The sequence below is a fragment of the Pseudorca crassidens genome, chromosome 6 (assembly GCF_039906515.1).
Source record: "Pseudorca crassidens isolate mPseCra1 chromosome 6, mPseCra1.hap1, whole genome shotgun sequence".
In the NCBI taxonomy this organism is placed as follows: Eukaryota; Metazoa; Chordata; class Mammalia; order Artiodactyla; family Delphinidae; genus Pseudorca; species Pseudorca crassidens.
The window spans coordinates 30,712,230-30,724,578 of NC_090301.1; the positions used below are offsets into that span (position 1 = coordinate 30,712,230).

The 12,349-nt window shown below is 36.4% G+C and overlaps 1 protein-coding gene across 1 annotated transcript in view; it reads right to left on the minus strand.

The window, feature by feature from the left end:
- Nucleotides 1-12,349, minus strand: part of PARD3B (par-3 family cell polarity regulator beta) — a 1,041,103-nt gene that overhangs the window by 385,468 nt on the left and 643,286 nt on the right. The window contains exon 16 of the mRNA XM_067740882.1: nt 6,062-6,106. Coding sequence (XP_067596983.1) covers nt 6,062-6,106 — 45 coding nt within the window. The remainder of the gene's footprint in view (nt 1-6,061; nt 6,107-12,349) is intronic.

Sequence of the window (12,349 nt, forward strand, 5' to 3'; positions counted from 1 at the left end):
CTCTATTTTCATCTTATCACTGTTGTTATCAAAGGTACTTGCCTCAAGAAACCATTGGCCCAAGGAGGATAAGAGACACAGGCAGAAAACCTGGACCTGAACTACAGGTTAGAGCCAAGCCTGGCCAAACACTTCTGAGATCGGCAAGTCCCAGCCCACCTGAAGATACGTGATCAAAAAATAAGTGTTAACTGTTGGTTTTTTTACGTAGCATGGTTATAGCAAGAGTTGACTGATACACTGATAATCAAATTGGATCTTCTCTCTCATTTACCCACTAAGTTTGATTAAAAAACAAACAAACAACAAAATTGAAGGCTTTATTCTCTAAATACTTCATACTTTTCTTTCCTTAATTTCATCACTTAAATTTATGCCCACATCATCTCTTATCTGGACTATTGCAGTGGTCTTTTAACTATTCTTGCCTTAAAAAAAAAAAATCCTTTCAAGTCCCCACAACCAGAGTGGTATCACTAGACTATAAAACTGACCACTCCCCTCCTTTAATCTGTTTAGATTCTCTGAGCCTGTAGGATAAAATTCACATTCTTTCATTTGGTAGGCGTTCCCCATGATCTAATCTCTGCCTTCTTGCTTAACCTCCTAGCATGTCACTCTCCCCTTTGCACTCCTGCCATGTCGAATTGTTTACAGTTTCTGGAACACACCATGAAGTTTCATGTTTTCACAACTTTCCATGTGCCTGGAAAGTGTTAGCTCAGTGACCTTTTCTATTCCTCAAACTTCTATTTATCTTTCAGATGCTGCTATGGAAGCACTTCCTTTCTGACACATGTCACTTTGTATCTCCAGCGCTTAAAACTTAATACCTGTTACAGAGTGGGTATTTAATAGACATGAGTGGAACAGAAATAACTTTGAAAGTTGATTTATAAAAAAATGTAGTATCTATTTACTCACGAAATTTAGAAATGCACACACCTACACCACATTTGAATAGTAAATAAACTTATATTTCTTTCTAATTTGATTTGATTCTTTGAAATTTAGAGGATAGCTTAATCACTAACATTTTGCAATATAGGAGACACTAAGGTTGCTTCATAATCAAGTTTCTATAGAAAGAATCCTAGATGTATCATTAATTTTTTTCTAATGAAAACATCCTGAATCCCATGGAAATGTAAATCAAGGCTGAAGCATGTGGGAAATGCATACTTTTTTTGTGTCTAAAGCTATAGTTATCCAACATAACACATGACAGAAGCTTAGAAAATACCCAATAAAAATATTTGTCCAAATAGATAACCGTGCAGTATTACCTTAACCAACTGATGAGGAAAGAAACAGAGTTCAAATCCACTACCCACTTACTCTATGATTTTAGTTCCTCATCAACAATAACAATGAAAAGTCCTAAAAAACAGTAATTCAATTAGAAGACTCAGATATGAAAAGTGATCATGGTTGGTGCTCCAAAAATTAAATGCATATTTTAACTTAGATATTCTATAAAAGTATGGAACACTAAGACTCAACAAAAGTTATAAAATGTCATTTAATAACCCATTACTCTTAAAGTGACTATCAAATCACCTTATGTTTTACCTTTTCTTTTGCAAAGATTCAGCAATTTCTTTAGCTACATTCGAACATTCTAGATTTGACGTTTACACACAATGCATCTCTTTATTTATTTATTTGGCGGCGCCGTGTAGCATGCAGAATCTTGTTCCCCGACCAGGGATCGAACCTGTGCCCCCGGCATTAGGAGCGCAGAGTCTTAACCACTGGACTGCCCGGGAAGTCCCTACACACAATGCACTTAAAGCAGAATGTATGTTCTGTCAAGTCAGCAACTTGCATACTAAGCTCTCAGCCTTTGCTGTAAGACACGTATCACATGCACATTTCCTATAACTTATGTATAATACGTGTACATCACATGCATATTTTTTTCATACATCTCTTGGCCCACACATTCACGTGCACATGCATGCAGAGAAACAAAGGCACAAATGATCAGATTTGATGTTCTTCTCCTGCTCACTGAATTACCATAGAGAAATTACACCTACTGTGTTCCTGGTTTAGCTAGTTGAGGTTATAAAAGGTAAGTAATGATTTATAGAATATCTTGATATGTGTGTCATGCCTTCCAACTAGACTGTGTCTTACTCCTACATTCTTCTCAGTTCCTGAGATTGTGAGATGCTAGGCACATGCTGGTGGAATATAAAGTGTCCAAATTCATTGGCTCTGCCACATCGCATCTGGGTTTCTATCCTAACCCTAAGAGTTATCAACTGGGAGAACAAGGACTTATGCCTTGAGCTTCAGCTTCTTCATTAGCAAAATGTGTTGAGATACCAACCGTACTTAGTGGCTGCAAGGCACCTCAGCTGGAGAGATGTCCCCCTAGATTGTTAATGGATACTTGCTCATTAATTGATAAACTCGTCTCAGAAAAGGTCTGGACTTACTGCCAACCATTACTTTTACAGACTTGCCTGTTTTACAGTTATATAGACAGGTGTTTGAGACTATAAGAAATTTAAGTAGAAATAGGAAAGCTTTCTAGTCCATTTTGCTAATTAATATGTCAGAGCTCATAAAGAAGGACTCATCATCCGCTTTCTTCAGTACTGCATCATCTTAAAGAGCTGGGTCAGCAAAGATCTCTGTAGACAGTCAATACATATTAAAACCATAATAAGCAATAAATCAAAACAAAAAAATATGACGGCATGTTTTAAAAAAGTCAAATTTATAAGTCCTTTCTGTCTGAATGCTGAGGGGCATTAAACTATTGGCTTAAGTGTCAGTTCAGTACATAGGGAAAAAAAGGACTCCTTCTTGGACATACTTTATGAGTCTGTGTATAGCTAAAATTAAAGCATAATGTAAAAAAAAAAGGCTATGACAAATCTGATGTCATTTTTCTCTGGATTCTAATGTTTCCTCAGAATATTTGTCATTTTAAAAAATGGTTTTATTGTTTAAAATATACATTTTGCTGAAGTTATTTCCCCTGTGCATTGCTAGGATTTGAGTTTTGTCAGAATTCAATTAGTGAGATGGTTAGGGAAAAAGGTGAAAGACAGTTTTTTGGTTTTTCAAGGCTCTCTGAAACTTATGATTTTTTTTTTTAAAGGAGCCAAACAAAAAGCATTTTGCTCCTAACTTCTCTTTGATCGGTCTCACCATCCCATAAACATTAATACCTCTTATATGTGGAAGAGGACCCCATAAGATTCTAAACAGGAGTACCAGCCTGCCATTTTCCTTGCCAAGGTATGAGATGCAATGTACTGCCAGGCGTAGCCCGTGAGATAGATTATTAGAGAAATCTCAAGAATACTGGACTGATTCCAGCAGAGGTGAGGGAATACTACATTTTGGGCCAAAAATGTTAGAAAGATTTATCTTACCTAAGACTTTGATTTGATCTGAGCTCTGAGGAATCAACCATTTAAAGAATAAGCCAAGGAAATGGTGCCAAAAATATTGTCACAAATTTGGGAAGTACCCAAGCCAGACCAACAGATGGAACTTGGCATGAAATGGCTCTCTACACACTAAGTAGCTGACTCAGAAGAAATTTTAACTCAGATGAATTTATTAAAATGTTGAATATCATCCTAAATAAGAGGATGGATGATAGATTTAGGTCAGCACATAAAATTTAATTTAACTTCCTGATGGTCTTGGATAGTGGGAAAGGGGCCCACATTTCCATGATTAAAAAGAGACAGAGGGAGATACACTTTCTTCTTAGCAAAAGAGATACCACTTTTTCACCTGAAAATTCTGGAGAAAGGATTTGGGGAAGAGAAAGGTGAAACAAAAAAGAAGCTGACATTGGCGAGATAAGTACGAATGATCAGGGCACGCTGCACATTACAATCCAAACTGGCACTTGCTTAGTGGTCTAGACTGTAGCAGATGGAGACTATAGTTCTATATTAGGTGAATGTTAAAAATGACTGAACAGGTTGCCAGAATCAAAAGGACCCTTAATTCTCTTTCACTGTCCTCACTACCAAAGCCTAATGGGAAAATGCTCTACCCAGTGTAGCCCACACAAGGAGCTGCACTTCATGGGAGGGATGGGTTCTTGAGGAGCATTATAATTCAAGACCTTAATAGCATCTTTTTCTTTCATGCTGCTTTTTATTTTCTCAGTACTGTCTCTAACGTTTTATAGAGTGCTCTCATTTAAGTCTAGAGCTCACAATTTGAGGTGACTGGTTAGCCCTCTTCACTGTGTTTTATCGTATGCCACTTTGGCTCCAAAGTTATCAACTTTCTGGCTGTTTTCAGCGTTTGCCCCGGTTCCACAAAAAGCCAATGAAAAACTTGATGATGTTGTGATAGAATATAAAAGTACTTAAAATATAAGAATAGTGAATATTGTAATAATAGTTCATTAGTAACAAAAATCTTATTTAAAACATCTGATGTATTTCAACAGTTTGATTCATGGGATATGAAGACCATTAGTATTATTTCTATTACCAGCTAAAATAACTCTGCCATGTGAACCTTACAGTTAACCTGACAGCTTTAAAATTATGCCATTTTTAACATTTTTCTTTTAATTTGGAAGATTATTTCAATTTTTATGTTTAGAGTACTTCTTTCCTAATATCTTTATTTCACACTACATAAAAACATATCATTAAAATTTACCTAAAATACTATACCAATATACCAAGATAATGTTTGCCTTTAAAAAGAGTGACAATAATTTTTGCTTACTGGCTAACAGTAATTTGTTTGGAAATGAAGTAAGATTAGAGTGAGATTCGATTTCCCAGAAAAAGCCAGAAAGTTTATTATTTGTTTTCAAAAACCAAATTGATACACATTCTAAAAAAAATGTTTCTACTTCTTACCTTGAAGCCCATCCCAGTATGTAAATAGGTTTTTATCTTCAAGTATTAATATGTGTAAGAGAGCTAAGGACAAGAAGTACCAGGCATGGGAACAAGCAGCGTGTGGCAATTTATCACTCCCTCAGAAATCTTTTCTTTCACAGTGATCTAACCTCTTAGGCTTTTTATTAGGAGGGGCAGAAAAGAAAACATCTAAGAGTTGTGAACTAGACCTTCCCTGCTGTTATCACTAGTGAATCTGGAGAAAGAAGAAAAGGAAAAAAAATCATAATCTTGTCCTGGAACATGATGGAAGTAATGAGGCATCAAGGCCACTTACTGCTGAGAACATAATTGGCCCATAAACACAGGAGATGCTTGGTGATGGGAACGACTTCTTTGTTTCAGAAACGAAGGGCTGCCAACAAATCATAACCCTCCTGTTGTTTGGAGTGGCATTTCTAAGAGTAAAATGGATAGTTTTCCCCCCAAATAATGCACCCTTACGAGAAAAGGATTATTGCTGTATTTACTAGCTTAGTAGCTTTAAGTGTTTTCAACTAATGTGAATAAATGATGCTGAAGAAAGGGCAAAGGAACAGAAGGTAGGTCATTTGGCAATGAAGGAAAAGCTTGGATTTTAGACCTGAAGGTATATCACACAAAACAGAGAAAGAGCCTAGAGACCCTCAGAGTCCTGGTGGACTTCCTAGGGCACCTCCAGGGAGCTCATTCATGAGTCTAAAGAAAGAGAATACAGTCATCTCAGGCCCAATCCCCTGTGATGACAGGCAAAAAAATGATTCTTTTTTGAGAAGGAAGAAATGGCCACGTTTTTCTTTTTCTGGAATTCTTTGTCCTGTCACTTTAATGTGAGAGTCATCATGGAAAATAATTTCAAACTTTCTTGGGTTTTCTTTGTAATTTTTTGTTATTCTAAGTGTTCAGCTGGCATACAGGTTAAAGATTTGGGGTTTTATAATTATTTTTTTGGAAACCTTTCTTCCTCCTTCTCAAACATTTCAGTCAGCATACATTATGCCACTATACAACACATGGCCAAGCAATAATTCACCTTTGTGGAAGTCGGAGACATCTCGTGTATTAATTAGCAAGTCTTTAAGTGATGAGTGGATGGAAACAGCTTCCATCTGCTACTCAAACACAGCCAGAGATTTCCAGGAAGGAGAATATAAAGTCAGTTACAAGGAATTTCTTACCCGATTTGTGTCCAGCCAATGAATGGACTTTGCTTTCATCTGGCACTGCAAAGAAATTAAAGAGACAAGGATCAGACCTGCTTGTAAATCAGCCATTTTTCGAACAATAAATTAATATAGATTTGTAATAAGTGAAATCTTTTACTGGCAAAGATTTGAGAAAACATCTTCCCCAGCCTGCCTGGGGCACCTCAATTCTATTAATTTAAAGACAGTTATGAAGAAATATATGTACATTAAACCTTCTGTGAATAGAATTTCATTCTTTTAAAAATTTCTAGGGCTTCCCTGGTGGCGCAGTGGTTGGGAGTCTGCCTGCTGATGCAGGGGACATGGGTTCATGCCCCAGTCTGGGAGGATCCCACATGCCGCGGAATGGCTGGGCCCGTGAGCCATGGCCGCTGAGCCTGTGCATCCAGAGCCTGTGCTCCGCAACGGGAGAGACCCGCGTACCGCAAAAAAAAAAAAAAAAAAAAAAAAAAATTCTAATACTTTCAGTTATTTTAACTGGGCTGTTGTTTCTGTATCCAAAAAAACAGAAAAACTCAAGAATCTAGAGCTGTATAATATATAATAAAACTCTTTGAGCATGACAGCAATATATCTAATCCCCAAGGATCAGACTTCTATATCTGGACAAAATGGAGCAAAAGGGAACAAACTTACAATTCCTCCTGAAAAAAAATTTCTAAAATAGACAAAACACGAAACAATGGCATTCAAGAGATCAGACATCAGGCAACAGAGGACAGTGACCCTTGAGAGGTGGAAAACAGGTAGGGTGACTCCTGCCATTGCTCCAGCTTACTGTCTAGAGAAAGTTTCCAGGTTGTGGTGCAGGAAGGGGAACACGGGCAGAGCCCAGGGATATTCCAGCCTGAGGACATGAAGCTGGAGGCCCAGGGAAACCAAAGCAGAGTTTAGGTCAGAGAATTCGAGAGAAGAGAGGTATACAGAAATCTTTCTGAGATCTGCAAAGGATCCCCTCAGGTATTTAATTAATTGCTGATGATCACATGCATGTGAGGAAACTACCCAAGACCTGGGACAGAACCGCCCCAAAGGGGAAAGAGCACAGCGTCCAAAGTTTACACAAGGTTGGGAATAAAGTTCCTATTCCCAATACCCAGAGTGAAAAACTTCAAAATTCAGGGGCATCCATTAGAATAGGAAGAAGAATCTTGCTTCAGCAGTGGATAAAATTTTAGATGAACACAGCTCTGATGAAATGGATATGATTTTGAAAGCCACAAATTACCAAGGCTTATATAGGAAGAAAGAGATAATCTAACAGCCCTATAGTTTGTTTTTTAATCGATTTGTATTGAAAGTTAAAAACTTTCCCAGAAAGAAAACTCTAAACCCAGCTGATTTCCTGATGAATTCTACCAAACATTTAAGGAAGAAATAATACCAGTTCTACAGAAATTCTTTCAGAAAATTTAGAGGAGGGAATATTTCCCAACTCATTCTATGAGGCTACCATTACCTTGATGTTAATATCAAGCAAAGACGTTATATGAAAGCTACTAACCAATATCTCTCATGAACAAAGAGGTCAAGTTCTAAAACCTTAAGCAACTCTGCATGGATTATCACTTCAATATTCAACAACAGCTGTGCAATATTCACCATATACATATAACTGATTCATTTTGTTGTGAAGCTGAAACTAACATACCATTGTAAAGCTATTATACTCCAATAAAGATGTTAAAATAAAAAAAATATTCACCATATGTCATTGTCTACATTAGTCTCTAAAACTCTGGTGGCTCAAGGGTAGAAGCAAGGTGAGTGGAACTCTGCCAACAAGGAGGACCTCTTCCATTTTCCCAAATATGAGATTGGTCTCAGAGTAATAAGCTCCTCCTTCCTTTACCTACAACATTCAGTCATATTTCACTGACCCAGTTATTATACAAAAATCTTCCTAAGTCTTCCCACACCCACCTAGCACTCCTTTCCTAAGCTATTTCTTTATTTTCTAGACAAGAGCACTACATGTTTGTGATTTTCCTGGTATTAACTGCTTAAAAATCTTGTTGGACTTTTCTTCGTGTTTCCAGTTGGAGATGTCAATCCATATGTATCAGCCTCCAATTGTGGGCCAAATTCTGTCTTTCCCAGGTCTGAAAAAATATACAGTGGAATCTATAGTACAAATGAAAAAACATTGGAAAACAATGATGGTGACTAAAAAGATAATACTAGAAGCTAATACTGAGCACTTGTAATATACAAGTTCTACCCTATACTCTTTATAGCTATTAATTCATTTAATGCTCACAGTAACCTGTAAAGATAGCTATTATTATCTTTACAGATAAAGAAACTGCAGCATATCTTGTAAGTGGAGGAGCCAGAGCTTAAACATGGCACTTTTAATCACTCTACTATACTTGTGATGAATCATAGAAGAGTTGTTATATTTTTCAGATTATTGATAACATGAATTAAATGTAAGAAAACACTTGACAAACACCCGTATGTTAGAACACTATTACCCTTTTAATTTGAATATGTTATTAATAGAAATCTTTCTATGTTGACCAATACGAACAAGTGTTAGCTATAAATTTGTTTAACATGTTCAGAAATCTACAGTTCTAATAGGTTCAAGCTGAAATAATTCATCCCCATTACACAGATAAGAAATCATCTGTCTGAGTTAAAATCTTGACTTAGATACTTACTGGTTACCTGCAATTTACTTTAACTTTCTGTGCCTCAATCTCATCATATATAAAATGAGGTTGATACTGCTTTCCCCGTAGGTTTAGAGTGAAGATTATTTGTGTAAGTTTATGCAAAATACTTAGAAGATCACATAGTAAGTGCTTAATAAATATTAGTTATTAGATCATTAATGATAAACTAAATAGAGTTAATTTACATTAGATGTTACAGAATAACATGATAGCTAATAATGGGACAGATGTGGATTGAATTCAAGATTTATCAGGCAAGTTACTAAGCTCCTTTAAACCTTAGTTTCCCCATGTGAAAAATGAGATACAAACACTGTACAAGGAGTTGTGAGAACTGAATGAAATAAATTTTAAAAAGCACTTAGCACAGTTCCAGGTACATGTTTCTCAATAAATGAAAACTTTTGATAAATGGAAACTGAGAGCGGTAAAGGTTGTGAATTTAATGATGGCGGTGGTGCTTATGATTTCACTTGCCTAGGATTATAAAGGAATAGGCAGGGCACAAGGTACTTTCAATTGCTATCTCATGGATAATCCAATACCCACAGCAGGTTTTACCTCCCGGTTTACATGGCTCCCAGTTCATCTTGTAGTGGAAGAAAGGCAAAGGAAATATGGTATTCAGACTACATACATGATTTTATTTTGTGCAGTTATTCTGAAAAAGGAATTCACACAAGGGTAGGATCTTATTTTTTGTTTTTGTCTTTTTTTTTTTTTTTAACAGACATAAGTTATCCCATTAAATCTAAGTCAATTTAAGTACTACAAATTCCCTTGCCATGTTAGGTTGAACATGGTAACTTAACCTTTTGGCTGAATATTATCTACTATTTTTAGTAGGAATACTAATTATTTTAATTGACAATTTGAAATTCTTTAGAACACTACCAAACTATTACAATAAACAGTGTAGAACATCCAAATGGGTGATGGGCATAAAAATTAGGGGTCTTTCTCCAAAATATTCACTGACACAGATGTCTATCTTGAGGACAGAAGATAAATGAATAAACATCATAGAAAATAGAGGGAACTGTAATGACTTAATTAATAGAATACATTTTACTTAAAAGGTTAAATTGGGAACAATCATCTTTTATGCACATGCTTAGTGCTGGGAAGTGATTTAAATAACAGTAGCAAGTGAGAAAATGAGGTAAAATTATACACACCACCAAGCTTTTTAAAAATATGACAAGTGTTATAATTAATACTCAACTTCTTTTATAACTCACATTACCTTAAAGCTACTATAAAGTTTCCTCTCAGGGCTGGAGCTTAAGTCTAGTCATTTCCTGCATATTATTTAGATAGCACAGCAGTTGCAACAGTAGCAATATTAATACGATAGCTATGTCATTTTAAACAAAGAGCTTATTTACAAGAGGTTGAAAATGAGTGAGCCCGGTGTGAGAAAGGTCTATCATTCCAAAATGGTAAGTAAGGTACCAAAAGTGTCAAGTAAGAGAGGGTTGATGGAGCAGGAACCAAAATTTCTTGTTCTGGTTCTAATGACAGATTGTTTTCTCTTCCTTTCTTTCTTCTCCCCACCTCTCCCTCCCTCTCCCCTTTCCTCCTCCCTCCCTCCCTACCCCCTCCCTTCCTTCCCTCTTCCCTTCCCTACCTACCTACCTACCTTCTTTCCTTCCTTCCTCCCTCCCTCCCCCCTCCCTTCCTTCCCTCTTCCCTTCACTACCTACCTACCTACCTACCTTCTTTCCTTCCTTCCTTCCTTCCTTCCAGTTTCTAGAGCATATTATATTCCCTTTCTTATCCTTCAGTTTCCAAAGATTGGTACTATTTGCTCTTGATTACTTTAAAGAGTTATTATAGTAATTGAAGAGGTATTAGGGAAATGTTGAGTCCTTCTGAAGATGAAATTCACAGACATTTTTTATTACATTCTTAGAGGGCACTGTGGACTTGTCCCTCCTGAGATTTCTCTAGATTTATTTAGATAATGGGATTTCTATTAAGCTCCTGCTTCCTGGCATTCAACTCAAGATCAATGGACACTATTTGATTTAATTACTATAAGGTTTTTCGTAAGGAGGACACTCTTTGGTTTGGATGTTTGTTAATTTCCTGCTTCGTCCTCTGGTTCAGGAAAACTTGCTCAGGAAACACAGCACCCTGTGGGCCTATGTTTCCAGTTATTTTGGTTATAGACCTTTGAAGTTAATCAAAGGTCTACGAACTACCCAACACTAGTGGAAACTTTTTAAAAGGTGTGGATAAACACACAGTGTCTTTTGGCTTAATTTCAACGAGGTTCATTGTTAGAGTTGAGAGAAACCATAAAGAAAGAAAATACGGGAAGAAAATCTGTGAAAAATATGGTACTCCGAGAACTTATTAGTGGCAGACATTAAAGTGCATATACTACTTACATATATTGGCTTCCTGGTAGGATATATTTATATTAATATAGTGATCACTTAAAGGTTTCATTCTTTTGTCAAGCCTTCTTATACTCTTCAAATGCATTCTCACTGGGGGAAAATAATCCCCTTGCTTATTGATAGCATTTGATATGAATTTTACAAGTGATTATTAGGGACTTCACTTGCTTAATAAAACTTTGAAGAACAGTGGCAGATTTGGTGAGTTAATGGGCCCCATAGGCTCTTCTTATGCTGACAGAAGATGGTATATTGCTAACATGCACAAATCTCTTCAGATAAAAATTGCCACCAGGTAGTTATTCTTTTTGAGAATGCCAACACTACGTCACGAATGGGGAATATGCAAATGTGTTCAGATTCCCACTACTTCATATTGAGATACTCGGATGCAAAGCAGCATTCTAAAACATGATGCAATGCTGGTCTTTCACATAGACAGCTCTATCTCATTTAACTTCTGATTTTCCTGTCTTTGGCATGATAGAGACTGCAGTTTTGAAGATGATGATTGGCACAATAAAAATCTATCTTCTAATGAGGCCATAAACACTTCTCTTTGGATAGTTTACTAGGAAACTAAATATCAAATAATTCCTTAATGCTTAATAAACTTGTTTCTAAAAGTTGTTCCTTCAGAATTTAAAAAAAATTGATGTACTTGCCAATAGTAAGAATCAATTTTCTTCTCTTTTAGCAGATCAGTTTCCATACCACTGATTGATTTCCAGAATTTCTAAGGAACACAAACCTGTTTCAAGTTGTAAATTAAGTTCCTGCCTTAGCAACCATGAACTATTACTGCATTAATTTATAGTGTTTTCTTATGTCAGTGACTATTTGGCATACTGCTACTCCTTAGGGAGACTTTTTGAGTTTTCAGCGCTATAAATTCTTATGTGTTGAAAAATTCTTCCATCTCTTGGAAAAAAAGCGAAATACAAAAACAAAATAAGGCTTTTGCTGAAAAAGGGGCTAGGTGATCAGTACAATATAATGACATAAATGTTTATCTCACCATCTCCCCCAAAGCACCCTGTTCATCCCTGGACGTGTTGCTGCTCTGACAATACGCTAATCAGAACAGCTGAAGTTTTCTTCTAATGTTACAGAGCATCTTCCAGCCAGGCTGCCACAGGACAAAAATGAGGGACCCATTACCTCATCAT